Genomic DNA, 25,110 nt, shown 5'->3' with positions numbered 1-25,110 from the left:
TTTCTATGATTTGTTTTAGACCACAAGTTTTAATTTTTTTTTTTATTCTTGCATGCACCAAGTACTCGAAAGGTTTTCCTCCAATTCTGCGCAATTACGGTCAAATTTAATATTCACTTTTACAATTTAATATTTATCTTCACATTCTAAAAGCAAACAAGTAAAATCTGTTATTTTTGGATTAGAAGTGCATTCGAGGAAAAACCTTAGCATATGAAGCCAGTCAAATGCCTAAAACATAACGCATCGTTTTGTGTCTTCAAATTTCATATAGTTACTTCTTTGTTCTATTTTATGTAGTACTTTTAGTCTGAAAAAGAATGACATATTTTTTATTTTATGAAATAATTTTATTTAATCTTTTTATTTTATTTTTAATGACATTTATAGGTGCAAAAATGTCATGATATATTAATCATCATAAATTTCGAAAGTTCTTCATTTTTTTTCTTAAATATTTTGCTCAGTCAAATACTATCCCATAAAATAAAAAAAAAAATTAAGAACCTATCATAATTATTTGGTAAAGACTAAAGTATAAGATGCAAAGAAATCAAGAAATAAGGAAGGGGTAAATATGTAACAATACCAAACTTAAAAGGAAAAAAAAAACATAAACGGTAGCTCAGTTATGTGACCCAACAGTAGAGAGAGTTCAGGATCTTGAAGGAAAACACACACACACACACACACACAGAGTGAAGCAGAAGGAGGAGAAAAATGGATTCATCTTCATTAACATGTAAAAAGCTAACAGTAATTACAGTATTAGCAGTTTTAATCCAAGTAATTGGCCTTGCTCTTTTTGTTCTTGGTTTCTTCCCTGTAAAGCCAGCACTCTCTGGATTCAGGTACTCAACAATTAATTCCCTTCACATTTTTATATAAAGAAAAAAAATTAGAGTGTTAGTTTCATTTTAGAAAATTCAAGAATGTAATTTTGTGTTGATGTTTTTTTCTTCTTATAAGAGGTTGGAATTTTCATTTGCATTCTAGAACTGATACCTTTCTTTTTCTTCAGTGGGGTAGAGGGTTTTTATCAACCTGGAGCAGATTCAGCTGAGTTTCAGAATACCACCAATTTATCAGAAAGTCAGCTCAAATATCTGTACCAGGTTGGTTTCCTTTTTAGTTTTGGGGGGGGGGGTATTTTTGGATTAAGAAGATAATATTTATGGTTAAAAGAATTTATTCATATTGTGTTATCCCATTTATATGAAGTAGTACTATATATATAACTGCTATTATTGTGTATTATGCATACCATTTGGCATGCTACAGAATTTGTTGAGGTTCTTGAAAGTTTGAAGCTTTGGAGAGTTTACAGGAACATCTGTTCCAATAGCATGTCATGTTGTTTTCTGGGGTACATTTGGTATTATTATGAATGGCGTGTTACAAAATTTGTTAAGGTTCTTGAAAGTTTGAAACTTTTTGAGATTTTACAAGAATATATGTTCCAATAGCATGTCATGTTGTTTTCTGGTGTACATTTGATGCCATTGTTTTCTTGCCCTTAACAGTTATGGTCGTGAATTTGGTAAAACTGCAGGACTTGTCTTTGGTACCTCCTTTATTTGACCGCTTGATACTCATGGTGAGTGGTTTTGTTAGTTTAATCTTACCCAAAAGTGTTTTAGTGACGTTTGAAATCTAGGGGGCAACTTCTGGATGTTGCCATGCTTTCTTTTTAGTTTTTAGGAATAAAGCTTATATTTTTGCTGATAAAATCAAATTTCTTAGGTCATTGATGGTCTTCCAGCCGAATTCGTGCTTGGGAAAGATGGTCAACCTCCGCAGAAAGCTTTCAAGGAAGCTATGCCATATACTCAATCATTATTGAGTAAGGGAAGGGCGATTGGTTATCATGCGAAGGCTGCACCTCCCACTGTCACAATGCCTCGCTTGAAGGTAACCAAAAGGATTTTGGAGAAAATTTATGTTTGGAAAAGTAGGCTTCTCAATAGCTGTGTGTTTGCAGGCCATGGTTTCTGGTGCTGTTGGGGGATTTCTGGACGTTGCTTTCAATTTCAACACGCAAGCTCTGTTGGATGACAACATAATTGGTTAGTTGGAAAATCCTTGTTAAGATTCTATTTGATAAAGTAGAAAATCCGTGTTAAGTTATAGTTTATTAATTGATTAGGCGGTTTCCAGATTAGATGCCTTAACATGGCCCATGGTTTCTCTTCCTGTTACAGTGCAATTTCTAAAAGTTGGTTGGAAAATCGTGATGCATGGTGATGACACATGGCTTAAATTGTTTCCTGGAATGTTTTCGAGGCATGATGGTGTTAGCAGTTTCTTTGTAAGTTTGCTTTAATACCAGGAAGTTGAAGCATTCTTAGTCAATAACACTTATTTCTCTCCTTTTGCCCTTGTGGTGGTGTAGCTATTTTCTCCCTTGTGTAGTTTGTTCTGTCACACTCATCCATTAAGTTAGTTCCCTTTCCAGTTTTATGTGATTTTGAGTATCATTTCCTTCATTTATTCTCTTTAATTTACTTGATTTGCGAAAACATAGAAAGTGTCTTCAGCCATGCTAGTGAAATACCATTCTTTCAGTTATTTGTTGGATTGGATATCTTGGAGGTGAAGGGTGTAATCTACAACTAGGTTAAGATCGGAAATCTTTCGTACAGAGGTGCTTTCAGGTCTGACAAGTGGGAAGCAGAAGGAGCCTCTACTTCATCGTCGGAGAACCGGTCGACAGTACAACGCATAGTAATGAATGGTCCAGTTATAGGTGATGAAGACGTGTTGAGCAGGTGTCTGATCGGGAGCTTCGCAATCAGCAAGGAGGTGCCTACTCTTTCTAATATCCGGAGATGGGCTACCAACAAATGGAATGCAATTCCAGGGGTCCAGATGTATGAGTTACATGGCCCAAAATTCTTATTTGAGTTTCCTTCCAGAAAATTAGCTGAACACACTAAACTGGGGGAATGGAGTTGGAGAAATAATTTAATGAGTCTTGACTGGTGGTCGCCGGTTGCAGAGTGTTTGCCGGTCACTGCCAATCTCGAGTGGGTGTGGATAAGAGTATTGGGATTACCACTCCATCTATGGTCACAAAGAATTTTCAAGGAGATCGGTGATAGATGTGGTGGTTGGATCGAAACAGAGGAAGAAACTTCTCTGCGAAACCATCTTAAATGGGCTCGTCTAAAAGTGAAGGGCCCAGTAGCAGCAGTTCCCAGTAGCATTGAGGTAGAAAAAAATGGAATTATCTTCACAATTCCGATTTGGTGTGAGGCGCCGGTGATATGGAGATTTGTTTCAGAGGTGTCGGCGGTGAACAGAGGAGACATGAACAGTAACTATGACGTAGGGGTTAAAAGGGGTGATGGGTTGGATCACGTGACTAAGGGCAGCTGCATTTTGAATTTGAATCATGGCCCAGTGGATAAAGAGGTGCCAGCTGGGAAGTACTCAACTGGGTCACAGGGTATGGGCCAAGGGAATCTTTTAATTTCTGGGCCTAATTGTGGGTCATTAAAGAGTCCAGAACTGGGAATTAAAAATAGATTTTCGGCTCTGGGTTCTTTTAATAAGCCCGACCCGATGGAAACAGAGATATTAGCGAACATTAGCACAAGGGAATTTGCACTGATGGAGAGAGAAGAAGAGATCTGCAACACAGAATCAACAAAACTAATGAACGTGCAAGGGTTTGAGGAAGTGGCTAGACCAACATGTCCTGAAAGAGAAACTACTCCCTTTTCTTCTCCTATTTCTGGTACAAACAAACTGCAAAATGTAGTAGTACACGAGGAACCCACAAAAGTAATGAACATGCAAGGTGGGGAGCAGGTGTTTAGAGCATCTTGCTCTCACAGAGAAATTATTCCATTTTCTTCTCTTTCTTCTGGATTAAACCAATTGATGGATGAGGAAGACCACAAGACATGGTCCGTGGATGATGCAGAACCTTTAGATGTGCAATTTATCGAGGCAGAGATGGAGGCTTCTTTGTGGGTTCATAAAAACGTTCTAAAATTGAGCAAGACATACGGGGTAAATTTTCAGGGTTGTGAAAGGGAAGCTCTAGAGCTGTTCTCAAAATTGATAGGCATAGACAAGAGTTGAGGGAGGCGTCAACAATGAAGATGTGCACGACTCCAAAAAGGAAAAAAAGGAGTTTGGAGGTTCAGAATTTGGTGTTCAATATGAATTTTCCGGAGTCAAGCTCTAGGAATAGGGGGAAATCTATTAGCAATTTGTATCAATGAAGGTCAATATTATCTCTTGGAACGTTAGGGGATTAAATTGTGTTAACAAAAGAAGAGTGGTGAAATTACTAATTGAGAATTGGAAGGCAGACATTTATTGTCTTCAAGAATCCAAGCTTGAAGGGGATGTACAAGGGTATGTGAAACAGATATGGGGTTATAGATGGGTAAAATTTGGGTGTCTAGAGGCTAGCGGTACAAGGGGGGGCATTTTGGTATTATGGGATAGCAGAGTTACTCCATAACCTGTAGTTTCTTTTCTATAAATCAAAATTTTTCATGGCATTTGTCTGGGGTATATGGGCCTCATTGTAGAATAGAGAGGGAGAACGTTTGGTGGGAGTTAGCGGCTTCTAGGGGAGTTTTTGAAGGGCCTTGGGTTGTTTGTGGTGATTTTAACGTTACAAGATTTATGGAGGAAAGGAGGAGATGCAACAAAATTTCAAGAGCTATGAGAGAGTTTGCTAATTTCGTAGAGGATTTAGAGCTTATTGATCCACCACTTGAAGGGGGGATTTACACATGGAGTAGGGGAGTTAATTCTCGTATAGCGTCGAGATTGGATAGGTTTCTGTTCTCTGCTGACTGGGATGAAAACTTTAGGAATATCAAACAAGTTATTCTTCCAAAAGTTTTCTCAGATCATGCTCCTATTTCTCTGCAATGTGGGGTTTGGGAGAACACAAAATCATATTTTAAGTTTGAAAATTGGTGGTTGGGGACAGAGGGTTTCAAGGATAAAATAGTTTCCTGGTGGGTTTCTTTCGATGTACAGGGCAGACCTGATTATGTTCTAGCCAAAAAACTCAGGTTGTTGAAAGTTAAGTTGAAAGAATGGAGGACATGTCAAGGGGGAAATTTGGAGGTTCTGAAAACTATCTGTTTGAACAAAATTCTTGTACTAGATGTGGCTCAAGACTCCAGGGATCTTTCTGAAGATGAGTTGGTGCAAAAGGCTAGCCTAGTCATGGAATTGGAAGAGATTGCCAAAAATGAGGAGTTAATTTGGAGGCAGAAATCAAGAGTTCAATGGTTAAATCAAGGGGATCGAAATACTAAATATTTTCAGAGGATTGCAAATGCTCACAGAAGGTTCAACAACATTGACAAGCTCAACATTAATGGGATACAAGTGGATGATAAGGAAGTTATAAACGGTGAGATCTTAGCCTTTTATCAGCACTTGTACACTGAATCTGAATCATGGAGGCCAGAGTTAAATTTTCCATATTGTCCTAGAATAAGTGAGGCAGAGGAGCAATGGCTACAGAGGGAATTTGAAGAGCAAGAAATCATTGAGGGATTGAAAGCTTGTGCAGCAGACAAAGCTCCGGGTCCAGATGGCTACATCATGGTTTTTTTTATTCAATGCTGGGATGTGGTGAAAGAAGATTTGATGAATACTTTTCAAAACTTCCACTCACAGGAATTGTTTGAGAAGAGCCTTAATGCTACTTATGTAGCATTAATTTCAAAGAAGGCTGGGGCGATGTAATTAAAAGATTATAGACCTATAAGTCTTATAAGTAGTGTGTATAAGATCATTTCAAAGGTGTTGACAGAGAGATTGAAGACAGTCATTCACAAACTGGTTGACACTCAACAAATGGCTTTTATCAAAGGTAGGCAGATCATGGATGCAACCCTAATAGCAAACGAATGTGTTGATTCCAGGGTTAAAAGCAAGATCCCTGGGATCCTTGCCAAACTGGATATTGAGAAGGCATATGACCATATAAACTGGAACTATTTGCTGAAAACTCTTAAGAATATGGGCTTTGGACGAAAGTGGATCAAATGGATAGGTTTCTGCATCAGCACTGTTAAGTTTTCCATTATAGTTAATTGTTCTCCAGAGGGATTCTTTTCTTCACAGAGAGGGCTAAGGCAAGGAGACCATCTGTCTCCTTTCTTTTTTATAATTGTAATGGAAGGTCTGAATAGTATGATTAAGAAGGCAAACCAGGAGAGATGGATAAGGGGTTTCAAGGCAGTGAATAATGTCAGTAGCAATCTGGAGATTACTCATCTGCTTTATACAAATGATTCTTTGGTGTTCTGTGATGCTAAAGAAGAGCAAGTTAGACATCTGAGGTTGATCTTATCTGCCTTTGAAGCTGTCTCAGGGTTACATGTCAACTGGAGTAAGTCACAGGTGTACACAGTTAATGAGGTCACCAACATTCAAAGATTGGCAGGGGTGCTAGGCTGTCAAGTGGGAAATCTTCCAACAACATATTTGGGGATGCCCTTGGGAGAAAAAAATAGATCCCAGGAGTTATGGAATGAGGTGCTGGAGAGGTGTGAAAAGAAACTTGCTATATGGAAAGGAAATTATCTTTCTCTGGGAGGGAGGATTACTTTAGTCAATAGTGTGCTAGATGCTCTTCCTACTTACATGATGTCTCTTTTCCCAATTCCTGTAAAAATTGAGAAAAGAGTGGATGCTTTAAGGAGGAAATTCATATGGCAAGGGAAAAAGGAGAAGAAGGACTACAATTTGGTAAAATGGAGCACTTTGCTTAAAAGCAAGAGGGATGGAGGTTTGGGAATCAGAAATTTGAGACAACATAACAAGAGTTTGCTTATGAAGTGGCTATGGAGATTTTCTCTGGAGGATCAAGCTTTATGGAGGAAGGTTATCTGTGAAAAATATGGGGCAGATGGAAGGTGGTGTACAACAGGAGCTTCTGGAGCCTATGGTGTAAGTGTATGGAAGTCAATTAGAAAATTATGGCCAGGATTTATCAGCAATGTTAATATCAAAGTGGGGAATGGCAATAAAACTTCTTTCTGGAATGATGATTGGATTGGTAATGGACCTCTTAAAGAGGTTTTTCCAGATTTGTTCACTATAGTGCAGCAACCCCAAGCTACTGTGGCTGAGGTATGGAGTATGCAGGGGTGGAATGTTATGTTCAGAAGGTTCCTCAATGACTGGGAGGTTACGAGTGTGATTGAATTCTACAAATTGTTGGATGGCTTTAAGGGCATCACAGAAGAAGAGGACAGACTTATATGAGAAAGAAAAAACGGAGGAGTATATACTGTAAAGTCAGCATATGGAATCTTGAATAGCTCTGGTCACATGACCAATGGGACATGGCACTGGAAGCACATCTGGAAGGTGAAAATCCCTTTTAAAGTGGCTTGCTTTTGTTGGCTTGTAGTCAAAGAGGCTGTTCTAACTCATGACTGTTTAACGAGGAGAGGAATGCTTATGTGTTCCAAATGTTTCTTGTGTGGAAAAGAGATTGAAACAAACAACCACCTCTTTTTACATTGCAAAGTAACTAGTAGGCTGTGGTATCTTTTCATGAGTATGAAAGGTGTGAAATGGGCAATACCTAGGACGACTGCAGAAATGTTAGATTGCTGGAATGACCCAGGGCAGAAGCATTGGTGGAGGTTGATCCCAGCATGTATTTGGTGGACAATTTGGTTGGAGAGAAATTCAAGGTGCTTTGAAGATAGAGCTAACACTGAACAGAAGATCAAGACGAATTGTATATTTTTGTTTCACTTTTGGTGTAAAGAAGCTCTGGTAGAGGATGTAGAGTCTATAGTGGATATTATTGGGTCTTTGTAACTACCACAAGTCTGGGTTTGCGTTTTTGCTCTTTTTCGAGGGTCTTGTAACTATCTTTAACCTTTAGCATAATCTTTATGCTAAAGGTTTTTCTACTTAATTTATAAAACTTGTTACTTTCTCAAAAAAAAAAAAAAGATCGAAATGCTGCTCAAGGTGTAAGATTTAAATTTGCTTGTACGTGGTGCTGAAAAGTTGAAATTGTTTAGCTGCTTATGGAATTCATCCTGCAGGTTAAAGACACTGTCCAAGTAGATCAAAATGTATCTCGACACTTGGTTGATGAACTTGGTCGCACTGACTGGAGTCTTCTGGTAATCTAGTTGTCCCTTCTATTCGTCCCTTTATTTGTTAAGACATTTTCTAAAACCGGTTAAACGTTGCATGTGTAGATATTTAAATATTAGGCTTTGGTGTATATAGCCCAATCCTGACTTTTGAGTTTTGCTTTGGCTGAATAGGAGGTCTCTCAATTTTTGGAAATACGGTGCTACAAGGCTCCTACGCCCGCAATGAGCAATACTTCATCACAGTCTTCAAGAAAAAATGGCAAGCAAATATCTAGTATATATGGGCTTAGTCCCAGTGTTATCAAAGGCGAAAAGTGCAAAAAGCTCTAAGATGCGTTGGGACTTTAAGCACAAAGTGCAAATAAAGCGTGAGCTTAAATGAAAAAAGACGCAAATGGAGAAAAAATACAAATATGTATATGTAGTTCAAAACTAATAATTATAAGTATGAACAACAAATATATGGACAAAGAAATTGAAAAAAATTACGACAGAGTGAAATATTAATTGCTTAGTGTCGCCTCTTTAGGATTACACTCATTGGAAAGGAAAAGTATGCCTTAGAGCCTTGATGATGACACTGAAGTACCCACTAAGCAAGGTGAAGTGATCAACATGTTTTGTACCTTGCTTCAGGGCTTAAAAGCGCCTTTGACAACACTGCTTAGTCCTTATACTGAATATGTCATATAATCTCACTGCAGTCGGGAAAAAAAATTAGTTTGTAAAATCACCTGAGAGAAAACAAAGAGAACATAATAATATAGTTAAAGAAGAAGCATACCCAGTGGCAGCAACCAGAAGAAAGGAAGCAACTGCTGGCTTTCTGTCTAACGATATAGCAGTAATTATTGTCCTTAATCCCAACTCAGCCTAAGAAATCATCATTATCATCATCACTTTATTGTGTATTTGTCTAGGTTTCATCGTCATCTCATCATTATTGATGTTTGTAATTTAACAAGGTTTATATACTTTGACATGTGATCTGGAAAATGCCTATCACAAGCAAATTAAGTTTATGCTTAGCTAGCGGTATGAAAAGTTGTTCCTTCCATAAACTGAGGCAATCTAAGTTTTGGTTAGCATTGGAAAGAGAGATCAAGATCAATTGCCGCAAGTAGAGGAAGAGTGCTTCTCTCCCCTAGGGCTTTCCTCGACGTAGAAAGTTAGATAGAAGTAAGTGAATGGAGCTCACTTCGTTGAACTTGCTATGCTTGTGAAATGATCTTCGTTACATGCTTTGCTTTTGATGAAAGTGCTAAGGCCTCGTCGCTTAGGTTTTGGCCAACTCAGCCTCTAAGGCATTGCTTTTTCTTTGCGTGGTTTATGTTTGGACCTAGTGCTTCTTACAAACTGATTATCACTATTTTTACCACTAATCAGATGCTGAAGTAAACTAATTTTCCTTCTTGAGTATATAGTGAACTGGTCTTCATATAGGATTTAGTTCCAGAAACTGTTGCTTTGAGAGCTCAAATTTTCAACATGATTCTTATGTCTTATATTCTAAGGTCATACATGTATAGTCCTCCTTCCGTTGAATAACTATATTTACATCCTAATTGCTGGTTTTGTTAACATGCCCGATTGATGTTTCAAATTCCAACTAACACTAGTATTGAACAGCTTCCTTTTTTGAGAATAATTGTTTCCTACATACGTGGAAATCATTATTGAACTAGCAGATACACCTAGATTTTCTAGTACAAGATCCTTTTAAATTAATTTTACAGAGAGTCTATCTTGCATATTGTGTTCGGAATTTTCCTTTCAAAATAGCTGAAAGTAATCCCTCTTATCAAAATGGCTAAATCATTTCCCTTCTGAATGTGGCTTGCGTTGGTCAGTTATATTCTAAATGGGGCATCATATGAGATCCATGAACATGTTGCTGATGGTTCATCTGATTCTCTCTGTGGAATTACTTTTTTGTTTGCCACTACTTGATTTAACATAAGCTTGCACTATTTCAGATTCTTCATTATCTTGGCTTGGATCATGTTGGACATCTTGGTGGACGCAATAGGTGCTGCCATGTTACTTTTGGATTGAGTTTTTGAAGAAAAAAGATGATAATTCATTCATAACATATTCTTTGGGTGTTTATTACAGTGTGCTGATGGCCCCCAAACTTGGAGAGATGGATGAAGTGATCAAGACGATCGATCTAAATTCTTTACCTACCAATGATAATAATCAAGGACGGACACTCTTGGTTCGTGCTTCTTCCTTCTCTCCAAGAGTTGTGTAGATTACTTAATAAGCTAACCGTTTGCTGCTATATTCCGGACGTAGGAGCATTTCCCTGTTATAGATATGAAATAGTAACAAGTGATCAATTACTGTTGCTTTTAACTTTGACATTCGAGTACTTGCCCTTTTCTTTTCCTTCTCCCCTTTTCAATAATTAACTAATTCTGAAGCTTACAGTTAACATCATAACAATGTGTGCGATTCACAATCCGATAGAGACCAACTGTTTAAAATGCATCAGGCCTTCGTCATGATACAATTATAGTAGAGACATCTGGCATCATGTGTTTATTATTCCTTTGGATTTTGTCCAATGTGACTACTCATAACTGTATCTTGGATCATTGAAAGAGAAATGTAAAACCTACATCACTGTTGTCATATGCAAAACGGTCCAAAGTTTGCTAGGGCTTTATGCGCAAAGCGTAATTAAAGTGTGAGATTTAGTAAAGAAAAGTGTAATGAGGAAAAAATAAAATATATACATGTAATGTGCACAAAAATTGTAGGCACAAAAAATTATATGAACAAGAAGTCACTGCCGTATGGTGGAAAAATTATAACTGTGGAATCTTGCTGGAAATGTTGCTAGAGATGTAATAGTTTTGGAAAAAGGGGTGTCACTGGAAAGAGATGCGGTATCACCGGAATGGTGGAAACAGGTACAGTGCAGTCAGAATGTCATCGATAAGGAAAGAAACACAGTGAAACGTAGTGCCACCAAAGAAATCACCCGAAATAGATATGGTGCTGCAAAATGATCACCAAATATAAGTGTCTTTCATTGGACCACTTACCAAAAAGATACAAGACCCAAAGAAAGCCTCAGGCCAGACATAAGCTTTTTTACTCTCCATCATGATCATAGAGGCTTTGATGCCATGTGATTAAATGGAAGAAAGGTAGGTCTCAAATACAATAGACACATGATATTTGTCCAATGAGGGACTATATCTAACTTAAGAATTTAACAGAACTATTATTCCAACACTAAGATTCCAATCCTAACACTTATTGTTCCAGCTTTCCATGTTAAGAACTACAATCCTTTCTCTTAAACCACAGGGCGACGAGGACTTTTTTGCTAAAAGGGATCAAAGGGGGTGATTTAGACTTATCTGCTTCTTTGGTAAAATGTTACTACGGTTTAGTCCAATAAGCCAGCACATCCTTGACATACCTGTGGATCCAAACACGATCTGGATTTTTATTGGCCCCACAGCCAATGTATTTGCAGAAAAAGGTTCTATAGCCGTATAACGTTTAGCACTGAAACAGGACCAAGGCAGACAAGCTCCATGTGTAGTTGCTAAATGGAGGAAAACCAGTTTACTATTCTTTTCTGAAATTTTATGCTGATGTAGATTTTTTTTCTTCTTCTTTATAGCTTTCTTAACATCTGTCTATGCTAATGTGACAGTACATCACCTAATATTCCCCGTTGAATGATGTAAGTGCTGTGGCATACTCTAGTTTTTGAAGATATCATTTGATTATTCAACAAACACCATACTATGGTAATCCCTTGTCTTGTTTATATTACGCACCCATCTGCAGTTGGTAGTAAGTGACCATGGAATGACTGAAAATGGAAATCACGGAGGATCATCATATGAGGAAATTGACTCTTTGGCACTTTTTATTGGTCCAACAAATTTTGGAAGCACATCAGGCACCCCTAATAAGGCCAACCAGGTATGTGGCTATGAATTTTACAGTTGATGAATATTTAATGGACTATTTCATTAGTAGAAATTGGAATCACTTGCCATTTCTTACCATTTGCGTGTTTATCTGCAAGAAACAGTTATTTGTGCTAGGTGGATAAGGGTAGCAGTACCGCCATTCTGATTAGTATGCTTTAAGAAGAAATAGCCAAGTTAGCAGAAAGTCACTAACATATAGCTAGTGTTTCACCCATGTTTTGCGTGGAAGTTAATACAAAATGATGCAATATTGGCTTTTCAAAATAGAAATCGAAATAAAAGGATTGGTAGAATAAGAATTGTCAAAAGTAATTTTATAAGTAGTGATTTTATGCCATAGTCTTTATTGAATGCTTAGGAGGTTTTCATTTAAAAAAAGAAGAAGATATCTTTGATAGTAGTTGCAGGTTTCCTTAATTGCATTAATAAGACAGATGCGATCATCAGCTTATTTATTTATTTATTTATTTATACTTATAAATCTGATGTTTCAGGTGGACCTTGCTTCAACATTAGCTCTTCTTTTTGGTGTTCCAATACCGATGAACAATGTTGGCATGTTGATGGCAGAAACTTTCAAATCATTAACAGGTCTGAATTGGTAGTTTATGTTGTTAATGTCTGAGGCATATAGAATGTTGATATTCTGGTGATAATTGTTAAGTGTCAGAATATGTGTTACATTGTGTTGATGACTATCTAAGTAGGAGAATCTGTGGAGCCTGTGTTTGGAAATCCTGTTGCCTTCTGCATCCGCAAGTGAGGCATGGTCTTGAGGAATTGAATTCTGCATTTTCTCTTCATCTGGTTCTGTGTATCAGAACAACAAATGAGAAAGTTTCTAGCACAGTTGTTCAAGTTACCTGTAATTCATCCAATGACTAGTCCAGACTTCTGAATTGTTTCCACTTTTATCAAACTGGTTCTAAGCTTACTTAATATATTCTGACTGCAGTCTTATTGGCTGTTGTTGATTGAATGTGAAGTTGAGATGGCACAAAATATGTCATGTTTAATCATGGGAGTTAAAGGGAATTTAATCTAGTTTGGTTGCTAATGATGCAATCAAAGTTTTACATGGGGTGCTTTTCCATGTTCCTCACAATTTTTGAAAGCTTTCAGAGAATCCCAGTTTATACATATGCCTTGTGGTTCGAAAATTATCACAGGCTGTTAGCTTGATTTTCGACTGGAGAATGAAACTGGTTGCTGCTATATGCAATCACTTTGGAGATTGGCATCTATTTTATTTTACGATGGATACTAGAATGGACATTTTTGAGGGCTTAATTCTAACATGACTGAGATGGAGAGTTTTCCCTGATGGCTCATGATAGTGAATGCTAGTTCATTCGAGAGTGGAGTTCCTCAGAGTAAAATGGGCTTCACCATGGATCAAATTGAAGTATGCATTTTTAGTATTATACAACAACCACCCAGTATAATCCCACTAGTGAGGTCTGGGGATGGTAGAGTGTACGCATACCTTACCCCTATCCCGGAGGGGTAGAGCATTTTTAATATTATGAAACCTAATATTGAGAGGTTATACTTCGACTCCTGAAAACTTGTCGTTGGAGTACCTTGAATAGGTTCAGGCTAATGGGAATGGTCGAAATTATCATTAGCTTTGGTGCTCAAGTCCGACAAGATAAAGCAGGCTAGATTGAATATCCTGATCGCGGCACACTTTCTATTAAATGGAAGACATAAATAGCAGCATATAGAGTTATCTGAATATAGTTTTTAGTCCTGTCATTTTTCGTGATCGTCTTGCGACTCTTGTTAAAATCATGTATTATCGTCATTTCTTGAAACGTATATGGCTAAAGTTAGTCACTTTCCTCTCTCATTTTCTTCTAGTATTTCAGTTGAACAACAACTCAGGTTATTGGAGTTGAATTCCTGGCAATTGCTTAGGCTACTTGAAGCGCAATTACCTGGTTTAGTATGTGAAAACTTCTTATGCGACGTCTTCAGGGATGATGGATCTGGTCGAACAAGAGGTTACAATAGTGTGGAAGAGACCTTTTGTTGTTTGTATATGAAGGCTGCAGATCTTCACAGATCGTGGAAATCTGGGGAAGAGAAAAGGTGGTTGACGGTTTGCAATAACCTATCTGACACACTTTTTCTCAGAACTTTTATTTGGGGAAAATACTAATTCTTGTGTTGCTTTCTTCTCATATTTGGTGTAGATCTGCTAATGAGGACAATTGTCACAGTATTCTTGTGGCATATCATAATTTCTTAAGAACTGCAAGTGAGTGGCTATCTCATAGGGCAACTGACGTGAGTTTAACCTTATAAAAGTTTTCTTTTGCATTTCCAGAAAGTAGTAGACCATATATAACTATCTCATGCTAGTGAATAGAAGAGTGTTCCACGACTTTTTTATTCTCCAGTATTACTTCCTTTTGTAAATATTCTTATAGTTTTTATTTTATGTTTTTCAGAAACCTGTTGGCCGACTTATAATTGGAGTGGCAGCTATGCTCGTTTCATGTTTGATATTGCTAAGCCTTATGTTTTTTCTAGGGAAGCAAGTCTTCTATGAGCAGAATCAGCAGTTTTTTAACGCCAAGAATGACCTGCGATGGTGGCATTTGGATGAGATTCTTATTCTGGTAGTAATTATTATTGTTGTCATAAGCATGGGATCGAGTTCTCTGGTGGAGGAAGAACAATACATATGGCATTTTGTGACATCCTCGTTTTATTTGGTATCTCTCCGAAAAGTAATGCAGCATATCACAACAAGGACAAAGCAAAATACAAGTGCTACCTTGAGTCAGAAGAGGAATAATTATATCCAGATTTGCTCAATTTTTGTGATTCTCATTTCCGGGAGACTTTTGAGAGGATGGCATCAAGGTGGCGTTAATTGGACTCATCTTCCTGACATTTCAAAATGGTTGGAGCAGGCGGGAAGCACTTATATAAAGTTTTTCCAGCTGGTGTCGGGTATCCTCCTAATCACTATAAGCTTAGTTTCTCTTCCGTGGTCCCAACGGTCAAAAAGGAATATCGTGACTGTGGTTTCCTTAATGCACTTGTTCCCTGGGTTTCTGGTTCTATATTATATCATTAGATATCAAGAACTTTCGTTCGGTACAGGTAGCTATGATGCTACTTTAATGGCTCAGATAATTTATGCCGTCCTAGGTTTCTGTTCAACGACTATTGTTGTTGCTGTACCATGGTGTATACCTCTCCAAAATCATACGCTTTCTGTGCATGAAGTCCGCTTGCCCGCCCAAAGAAAGGTTTGGGGTTTAGGTTTCAGGAATTCTGCCTATGTGATTGGCTTGAGTTATGTATATTATTGGTCTCTTTTACAGCTATTATTGCAGCAGCCCATAAACTCATTGCCTGTACTATTTCTCTTCTTGCAAGTACTAGCTAGCATTTGGTATTCTTCCGGTTCCGACCAGCATCTTAGGCAATGGGTTGAGGTCAGTTAGATCTTTTAAGTATTCATCAAAGTTCTCTTTTTTGCTTCTGCCTTTTTAGTATTTACGATGTTTTTATCTTTGAAATATCATGAGCAAGTTGTAAATTCCTAGTAAACCTAACTTGTCCTTAAAGTAAGAATCTTCAAACTCATTGCGGAAACATTTCAATTTGCAGAACATGTCAGTTAACATGGATATTCCTATATTAGTAATTTCTTGTCAAAAGAAAGCCAGTTCAAACAGACTTATCTTTGATTCTTTTTTTTTTTAAAATCACAATGTTTTGACTATCGAAACAACGTGTAATAATCTTTCTAGGTGTTTCTTCCCTAAATATTTAAGTTTTTTAGTCAAAATTAGATTTATGCTATTACTAATCTCTCTTAAAGTTGGTTGACTGTTGGAAAGTGAATAAGGTTAATTCAAATGGGAACAAAGGGAGTAATGAGAACGATAAATATATGACTAAAGGAAAAGAAAGCAAAACAACAATGGCATCAATATTACCAAATAAAATATGACCAAAAAGAGAAAAAAAAGAAAAAGAAAAAGAAAAAGAAAAAAAGAAGGCAAACATCATTTGATGAAGATGACCATGATTATACTTGTTTTCCATACTACGAAATTCAACAAATATCTTTGTTCATCCTCAATTTGTTTTAGTACTAATGCAGGGAAATATCCTTTAATTGGATGAGGGTGACATTAACTCTTTTAGATTATGGAACAACTAAATAGATGTTTAGCTTCTCTATTGCTATCAATTTCTATAATTCTATTCAATGTTCGCTAACATTCAACTTGAATTAGTCTGGTCATGTCCGCTATTGTTCAATATACATAATATTTTATGTGGTTAACAACTCTTAATACTATAACTGCTCAATGCTAGTTTCACAAGTCTTATTTTTCTCCTTTTTGTGTATCAGGTGGCTGCACTTTATTATATGGGAATGGCAGGCCATTTTGGTCTCGGCAACACCAACACCCTTGCTACAATCGATGTTGCTGGTGCTTTTATTGTAATTTTCTTGCCCAAACATCTTTGCTGTTGTGGTTTCATGCTATATTTCTGTTTTCTTCAAATTGGAAATGATCCATATTGAATCTGATGTTCCCAGTTGATTTGATTGCCAGGGTGTCTTGAACCACTCGACTATACTTTCTGGCATCTTAATGTTCATTATTACATATGCTTCACCAATGTTATACCTCCTTAGCATGGTGATGTACACTTCTGTGAAGGACACAAGTGGTTGCAACATTGGATCTTTGCTTAAGCGGACGCTTGGTTTTCCTTGTCTGGTTCCGTTGGGCTTGAATTCCATTCTTTTGATAGCTTACACAATTGTGTTGCTGCTAATGAGGAATCATTTATTTGTTTGGAGTGTATTTTCTCCCAAGTAAGTGCCACAAAAAGTTGAAATCAGGATACATGTATATATATTTTGCTTTGTCATATATCCAACAGAAGGAGAGCCTTGACTTCACTGGTAAAGTTGATGCCATGTGACCGGGAGGTCATGAGTTCGAGCCGTGGAAACAACCTCTTGCAGAAATGCAGGGTAAAGCTGCATATAATAGACCCTTGTGGTCCGGCCTTTCCTCGACCTCGCGCATAGCGGGAGCTTAGTGCACCGAGCTGCCTTTTTTGTCATATATCCAACTCTTTCTTTGTAAGACAAGTTGTTTAAAATAGTTATGGTCCTTTGTTATTCATCTGATTTTTGAATTTGCATGGTAACTAAAAGCGACCTTTCTTTGTTCAGGTTCTTGTACGTCTGTGCTACGACCATTTGTGTCTGTCTTGGGGTATCTGTTGTAGCTTCAACTGTGATCTATATCTCTTTGGTCTTGGCGTTCCGAGAAAAGTTGCAGACTCATACAGACTAGTCTCAAGAAAGAGTATGACATACGACTAACCCGATCCAAGTGTTCGCTATCAAGAGGTATGCTGGTTGCTTTAGCGTTTAAGGTGATCTAAACGTTGCGGGAAAGTTGTGGATTAAAAGGAAGCATACTACGCCAAAAGCTAGCTTTCTCTATATAGCGATCCGTACTTTAACCAGAACAATTTTGACAGGAAAACTTACACCATAGCAGTTAAATGATTCTTTTTTCTGCTAAGCAGCCAAAACAGTTGACTGAGAAAACTGAAAATGTTGAGCTGTAGATTTTAATTACTAATCGAATTCTTTTTTCTTGCTTGTAAGTTAGAACAAGTTTTGGCATTTTCAATGTAATATCTGTGTGGCAGATTGTTCATGGCTCAATTTTGGACTACCAAACGGGAGAATGTGAACACAACTATGTTTGAACTTCTTGGCTGAATATGATATGCTTTGGTTTTTTATTCATATGGTTTTTTTAGTTTTATATGTAGTAATTAGTCATGTCTCAATGTTTATGAGTTAATACTAGATGTTATTCATTTGTTATCCATCGATTGATAAATTTTCAACTTCACTAAAACTAAAATTCTAGAAATTATGACCACTCCAGCTAATTTATAGTATAAGCACTATATCACAAATTCAAGTAGTCTTATAAAGAACCAAAAATGTGAAAGAATAAGAATTAACCCAAATAGCTGCTTTTTACGCAAATAGCCGGCCAAAATCAATGTTTACTTTTTATAGTTGAATACATAAATTATACATGATTATTGTTACGCGGCGCCTTCCTGAAATTCCTTGGAAGGGCGACGTAAGGCTAGGCAACCGATGTTAGTACGGTTGCTGTCCGCCAACTAAGGTCCCCTCCGTACGCTAGACTAGATTGTCAGTGCCGTACGGGAAAACCAATGTCATGAGCAATTGAAAGAGAGCAGAAAAGAGAATTGAGAATGAAAGAAAACTTGATTGCATTAAATGAAAGCTATTACAGAAAATAAGACGGTGTCGGGGGGAGAGACACCAGTACAGAGAATTGTTTGCTTGCTTGAAAGTTTTGATTGCTTGGTCCCCCTTAATAATGCTTAAAAAAAATAAACCAAAGTTACATGACTAGACCTATGAAAGCTGAAAAATCACACTTAAAGAAAATGCAGCAAAACTACTCTATATTTACAATGAAAAGGACTTAGTCTTCTACAAAGCAGCAACAAGTCCGTTGGCAGCAACTTTGTCTTTAGCATCAGGGTCTGCGCGCGCAGCATTGTCTGCGCGCGCGGCGCTGTTGGCTTTTGCCTGTGGCTGGGCACTGACGATGGCTATCGGTGGGGCAACAGAGGCACATGCGCGCTTGTCACTTGGAGCTGCCGAGACCACGGGGCCGACCGTGGCGACGGGCATTGGGAGGCTGGCCAGGACGCCACGGGGCGCGTCCAAGGGGTCATGGGGCATGGTTGGAAAGCCACCCATGACATTCTCCCCCACCTGAGTTGGCGACGTCCTCGGCGCCTTCCTTGCAAGGTAATCATCAATCAGGCTCTTGTAGGCTTTGAGGTTTGTTCCCCTCTCCTAAGTATTCTCCTCTGCATCACATCCCTGCCATTTCACCAAGAACTCCTGGTGATCTTTTCTTGAGGCGTGAATCACTCGATCATCAAGAATAGCTTCAGCACACCTTTTCCCGGTTGAATTGGGGCCTCGAATACTCGGTATTGTGAGTTGGCTTCGTGAAGGATCCTCCATATCTTCCCGAAAAGGTTTCAGGAGACTGACATGGAAAACAGGATGGATTTTCCACCAAGCTGGGGTATCCACCCGGTATGCAACTTTCCCAATGCGCCTTTCAATGGACAAGGGTCCAATATATTTTTGCAATAGGCGAGTCGTCCATTCAGCTTTGGCTGGGTCATGAAATGGCTAACGGCTGTGTTGTCTGTCTTGACCACGAATGGGGCTCCCAGTAGATAATGCCTCCAAAGGCGTAAGCAATGAACGACAACCAATAATTCTTTCTCATGGGCGGCATAGCGCCGCTCTGTATCCTTCAGTTTCCGGCTCTCGTACGCTACGGGATGCCCTTCTTGTAGCAATACTCCACCAAGTGCATAGTCGGAGGCATCCGTTTGCACTTCGAATGGCTTGGCCAAGTCAGGGAGGGCCAAGACTGGGCTACTAGACATAGCCATCTTCAATGCGTCGAAGGCCTCTGCCCGCTTGGGGCCCCAATCCCACGGGGTGGCCTTCTTGAGAAGTTCTGTCAACGGCACTGCAATGAGGGAGTAACTTTTCACAAACCGCCGATAGAAGTTGCATAGGCCAAGGAACGACCTCAAGGCATGTATATCCTTAGGAGGCGGCCATTCTGTAATGGCCTGAATCTTTTGCTGGTCCATCTTGATCCTCCCTTCCTCGATGACATGTCCGAGGAAGTCAATTTGTTTCTGAGCAAAGGAGCACTTGGATAGCTTTGCATATAATTCGTGCTCCCGCAATCGGGCTAGGACCTTCCGCAAATGCTCCAGGTGTTCTTCTAGTGTCTGGCTATATACCACAATGTCATCCAAATAAACCACGACGAATTCATCAATGTATTCTCGGAAGACTTGGTTCATCAAGGTGCAAAATGTGGCTGGCGCGTTAGTCAAGCCAAAGGGCATAACCAGGAAGTCGTACGACCCATATCTTGTCACACAGGTCGTCTTGTGCTCATCACCATCTGCAATCCGAACTTGCCAATAACCTGTCCTCAGGTCTATTTTGGTGAATACCGTCGCACCACCCAGTCTATCAAACAAGTCTGCCATTAGCGGAATAGGGCACTTGTTTTTCACGGTAATTTTGTTTAGAGCCCGGTAATCCACACAGAGTCGTAAACTACCATCATGTTTCTTTTGGAATAGCACAGGGGACCCGTATGGGGACTTGGAGGGCACAATGATCCCTGTGTCTAGCATTTCTGTCAATTGTCTCCGAAGCTCGGTGAGTTCGGGTTGTGACATTCTGTATGGTGCCCGGGCAGGTGGCTTCGCACCCGGCACCAACTCAATCTCATGGTCCATAGTTCGCCTAGGCGGAAGACGCTTTGGCATGTCTTGTGGCATGATGTCTTCAAATTCCAGAAGTAACTCCTTCACGGGTGCAGGAATGGGACCCGAGGAGCGTTCTATATCTTCCATGCAGAGGGTAGCCAGGAACGTGGGTTCATGTCTTTTTACCCCCTTCTTTAACTGCAAGGCCGAGATGTTCTCGGCTGCCATCTTCATGGGAATGCACAGAATAATGCAAGGCTTGGCCCCATTTGCCCCCATCATCAGTAGCATGTCTGCATACGGTGCGGGCATGGTATTGGTCTGTCTCAGGAATTCCAACCCCACTATTAACTCAAAGTCATCTATGATCACTACGCGCAGGTTGAACTTTCCTTCATAAGGGCCAAGCTTCACTGGTACTTCTTTGGCTATTCCACCCACTGGTTGAGGTGGTGAGTTGATAGCCTTCACACGACCTTTGCCCTTTCCTACAACTAGTCCAAGATGCTCCACCTGAGTCGAGGCTAAGTAGTTGTGGGTGGCACCCGTGTCTATCATTGCCCGAATGGGCTTGCCATTTACCTTCATGTCAACGAACATTAGGGTCTTCTCTTGATGAGGAGGAGTCCTCAAATTCGCCTTCTTATTTCCTTTCCTGGCAATTGGACAGGGGTCCTTCTTCTTGCGGATACCGGCACTGGTTCCCGCTAAGGGCTCAGAAATGGAGCCAACAATTGCATTGAATGCACCTACTGGCTCGGTCTGGTCCGCATCATCGGCGTCATCATCCGTCCCATCCTCAAAAGCTTGATGGGCGTTCATCTGTGCATGTGGACGTTCATTATTCCAATGTGGTCTGCCGCAATGACGACATCCTGAGGGGGGCTTCCTCCCCCGATCATTGTTGTTAGATGCAGCACTAGTACTACTGGAAGAGGGAGCCTTGGATTTGGGTGCACTCCGGTCTCCTCCACTTCTGCTAGGGCCACCAGTGTTTGGTTGGCCCCCTTTGTATCCTCCTCGGACAGGCTGTTGAGGCCTATCCTTCCGGGCTTCCACTTGGTAATTCCCAAGGCACTCTGCTGCTTGGATTGCCTTAGGCAACGTGTCTACCCTTTGTCTCTGCAACTCCATCCGGGCATAAGGTTTCAACCCTTCCAGGAAGGTGAAGAGTTTGTCTTTGTCCCCCATGTCACGGATGTTCAGCATGAGCGCGGAGAATTCCCGCACGTAATCTCGCACTGATTTGGTCTGACGGAGCTCCCGCAACTTTCTCCTGGCATTGTACTCAACATTTTCGGGGAAGAACTGTAGGCGTATGGCTGCCTTCAGTTCCGCCCATGTCTCGAGGGCATCTTCACCAGCCTTGATGGCTTCGTACTTCACCCGCCACCAGAGTTTGGCATCACCCTGAAGATACATGGCAGCAGTTGCTACCTTCTTAGCTTCTTCTAGGCTTCCCACGGCATCGAAGTATTGCTCGATATCGAAAATGAAATTTTTCACTTCTTTGGCATTCCGAGCTCCACTGTATGGCTTTGGCTCAGGAATTTTCAGCTTTTGTGCCATGGGGGCGAGGTTCACACCACCCCCAAATTGGTTTCCCCTCCTCGAAGTAGGCCTTGTAAAGCAGCATTGACAACATTGAGCTGGCCTATTAAGTTGTCTATGGTTTGTTGCATGGCAGTCACCCTGTCTGCCTCTTGTTCCCTGTTGGCCAAATCCTCGGCACGCTCCTGCTGGAGGACCTCAAATTTACCAAAAATTTCAGCTGCCTCTGTGGCTGCTGTTTGCCGGTCTCCTTCAGAGTCGCGACTGATGTTTTTTATGTCAACTTCGGCCTGGATGAGTCTGCGGTCCAGGTCGTCCAACCTTTGCACTAGGCTGGTCTTTAGATCGGGCACCATTTCCACGATGGGCCGTAATGCGTCAACCGTTCCCTCAAGGGTCGCGATGCGATCCCCATAATTCACCATGGTCAAAAATGGTGGTAATTGCAATGTAATCCCTCGTCCGATGTCGAGCCTACGCTCTGATACCAACTGTTACGGGGCGCCTTCCTGAAGTTCCTTCGAAGGGCGACGTAAGGCTAGGCAACCGATGTCAGTACGGTTGCTGTCCGCCAACTGAGGTCCCCTCCGTACGCTAGACTAGATTATCAGTGCCGTACGGGAAAACCAATGTCATGAGCAATTGAAAGCGAGCAGAAAAGAGAATTGAGAATGAAAGAAAGCTTGATTGCATTGAATGAAAGCTATTACAGAAAACAAGACGGTGTCGGGGGGGAGAGACACCAGTACAGAGAATTATTTGCTTGCTTGAAAGTTTTGATTGCTTGGTCCCCCTTAATAATGCTTAAAAAAATAAACCAAAGTTACATGACTAGACCTATGAAAGCTGAAAAATCACACTTAAAGAAAATGCAGCAAAATTACTCTATATTTACAATGAAAAGGACTTAGTCTTCTACAAAGCAGCAACAAGTCCGTTGGCAGCAACTTTGTCTTTAGCATCAGGGTCTGCGCGCGCGGCGCTGTTGGCTTTTGCCTGTGGCTGGGCACTGGCGATGGCTATCGGTGGGGCGACAGAGGCACATGCGCGCTTGTCACTTGGAGCTGCCGAGACCACGGGGCCGACCGTGGCGACGGGCGTTGGGAGGCTGGCCAGGACGCCACGGGGCGCGTCCAAGGGGTCATGGGGCATGGTTGGAAAGCCGCCCATGACATTACACATGCATGGCTTAATCTTTGAGACAAGCATATGACTACTGGCAGGATCAACCAGGTAGCATTCCTCATTGACGTCGGCACCGCATGAGCATGGCCGACCCAAAGGCCACGGCCAAGTCCAAGACGAGCACGACCGTTAGATTGGTTGGCTTTTACATTAATTATTATCGTTATACCACTTAAGTAAATTGTTAAATCATTTCCATTATATTACTTCAAGAATACATATTCATTTGAGTTTATGTACCATTATGTCATTTTTTGAATGAATTACGTGAACTTCCCTAGTTTCTATAGCAGAAATTTTTAGAAGAACTTCCCTACTATAAATTTACGAATTGAATTATTTATACAATCTCATTTAAAAATGAAACATTAAATGGATTAACTCTCATACTTCAAAACCCATTCTTTTTGAGAGAGAGAAAAAAAGAACTATAATAATGCCTAGAGGCGGACCCAGGATTTGAGGACGACGGAGGCACTACTGTGCGCTAATCACTAGCGATAAAATTCGGCGTGCAACTCTTTGAAAACTTAATGATTATAATGACTTATCATCCAAGTATAAATAAAAAGAAGTTCTAAAGAAAAGAAAACACCGAACAAAGAGAGAATTTTTCTCAAAATGGGTGCTATGGGAAGGAAAAGTGTTTGATTAAGCATGTTTCGCACTTTAAATTTTTTAGTTTTTTTTTAAAAATAAAATAAAGGGTCGGTGATCAAAAGGGCGTTCAAAAATTAAAGAAACCAAGATTAAGGGTATGTTAATAGTAAAAAAAACCAAAGAAAAGTCTTAAACTCTTAAATTCCACTGCCGAGTCGGAGTCAAAGTGATTGATGAAGAAGGTTGTGGAATAAGGATTTGTATTTTTTTATTTGTGGAGTGATAAATTACAATTTGAAGCTTTTTACTTTAATTTTAAGGGATTAATTTGATTTTTTTAAAAATGAAGTTGGCTGTTATGTATTATAAAGTTAGAACTAAACCATAATTGAATTAAAAGAAAAATAATAAAGAAAAACATAAAATAATTTGTTATTAAGTATAAAGAAAAAAAAACTAAAGAAGAGTCTTAAACTCTTAAATTTCACTGCCGAGTCGGAGTCAAAGTGAATGATGAAGAAGGTTGTGGAATAAGGATTTGTATTTTTCTATTTGTGGAGTGATAAATTGCAATTTGAAACTTTTTACTTTAATTTTAAGGGATGAATTTGATTTTTTTTTTAATTAAGTTGATTGTTATGTATTATAAAGTTAGAACTAAACCATAATTGAATTAAAAGAAAAAGAATAAAGAAAAACATAAAACAATTTGTTATTAAGTATAAAGAAAGTACTTGTATTCGATTAACTAAAAGGGTTGAAGACAGATTGGAACCTGGATCATTTAGTAAATTAGAGAATTGAAACGCCCAACATAACCACTTCCTCCGTCTGTCTTTTTGTTTTTGGGGGCACAACTAAAATATTTAAGGGGTCATATATATATATATATATGTACAGATATATATAATATATATATACAAAGTTTTTGCCGAGACTAACGGGGTCCCGTGACCCCTCTACATGCAATGTAGGTCCGCCTCTGATAATGCCCCGAGTCCCAAAAATAATCATGTATCTAAATAAACTCTTTTCCAATTATAATGTCAAAGATTTGTCCATCTTACAATGTTGAAACATTTTAAGTTTTATATACCTAGCTATAATGTCAAAAATTTGTACTATAGTAAGTAAGAGAATTTGTGTATTTTAACATTTTAAGGCTTACACGTACATATCCTTGAGATGACCTAATAATGTAAAAAATTTATTATTCTAACTGACATATAATATAAATTACATGTTAAAAGAATTATGTATAGTTTAACTACTTTTACACTAATCACTAATTTAACCGCAATTTATTGAAAAAATAAGCTTATGAA

At 39.3% G+C, this 25,110-nt stretch overlaps 1 protein-coding gene across 3 annotated transcripts; it reads left to right on the top strand.

Annotated features, from left to right (window-relative positions):
• Positions 1 to 611: 611 nt before the first annotated feature.
• On the top strand, positions 612 to 17,885 carry LOC107831564 (uncharacterized). Of its 3 annotated transcripts, none has more exons than XR_012698185.1 (17): positions 612 to 851; positions 1,022 to 1,115; positions 1,553 to 1,597; positions 1,744 to 1,911; positions 1,982 to 2,066; positions 2,202 to 2,308; positions 8,055 to 8,135; positions 10,088 to 10,140; positions 10,227 to 10,329; positions 11,925 to 12,062; positions 12,568 to 12,664; positions 13,945 to 14,167; positions 14,272 to 14,365; positions 14,530 to 15,528; positions 16,458 to 16,550; positions 16,650 to 16,931; positions 17,298 to 17,885. XR_012698185.1 is itself a non-coding variant. In XM_075228503.1 (17 exons), the coding sequence occupies exons 1-17, from the start codon at positions 721 to 723 to the stop codon at positions 17,419 to 17,421; spliced, it is 2,901 nt and encodes a 966-aa protein (XP_075084604.1). In that variant the 5' UTR covers positions 614 to 720; the 3' UTR covers positions 17,422 to 17,885. The 3 variants fall into 3 exon arrangements, 2 of the variants coding, with proteins under 2 accessions (XP_075084604.1, XP_075084606.1); XM_075228503.1 differs by having other exon boundaries at positions 614 to 851; positions 16,666 to 16,931; XM_075228505.1 differs by having other exon boundaries at positions 616 to 851; positions 1,524 to 1,597; positions 16,666 to 16,931.
• The last annotated feature ends 7,225 nt before the right edge of the window (positions 17,886 to 25,110 follow it).

The sequence above is a fragment of the Nicotiana tabacum genome, chromosome 13 (assembly GCF_000715075.1).
Source record: "Nicotiana tabacum cultivar K326 chromosome 13, ASM71507v2, whole genome shotgun sequence".
NCBI lineage: Eukaryota > Viridiplantae > Streptophyta > Magnoliopsida > Solanales > Solanaceae > Nicotiana > Nicotiana tabacum.
This window is presented reverse-complemented; position numbering and strand designations above follow the sequence as displayed.

Bases quoted from the DNA above. Each gene is read 5' to 3' on its own strand.
- LOC107831564 (XM_075228503.1), top strand. From the start codon at position 721: ATGGATTCATCTTCATTAACATGTAAAAAGCTAACAGTAATTACAGTA. The intron at 2,067-2,201 runs GTTAGTTGGAAA...TTCCTGTTACAG, and splicing joins GTTGGATGACAACATAATTG to TGCAATTTCTAAAAGTTGGT. The intron at 12,063-12,567 runs GTATGTGGCTAT...CTGATGTTTCAG, and splicing joins CCCCTAATAAGGCCAACCAG to GTGGACCTTGCTTCAACATT.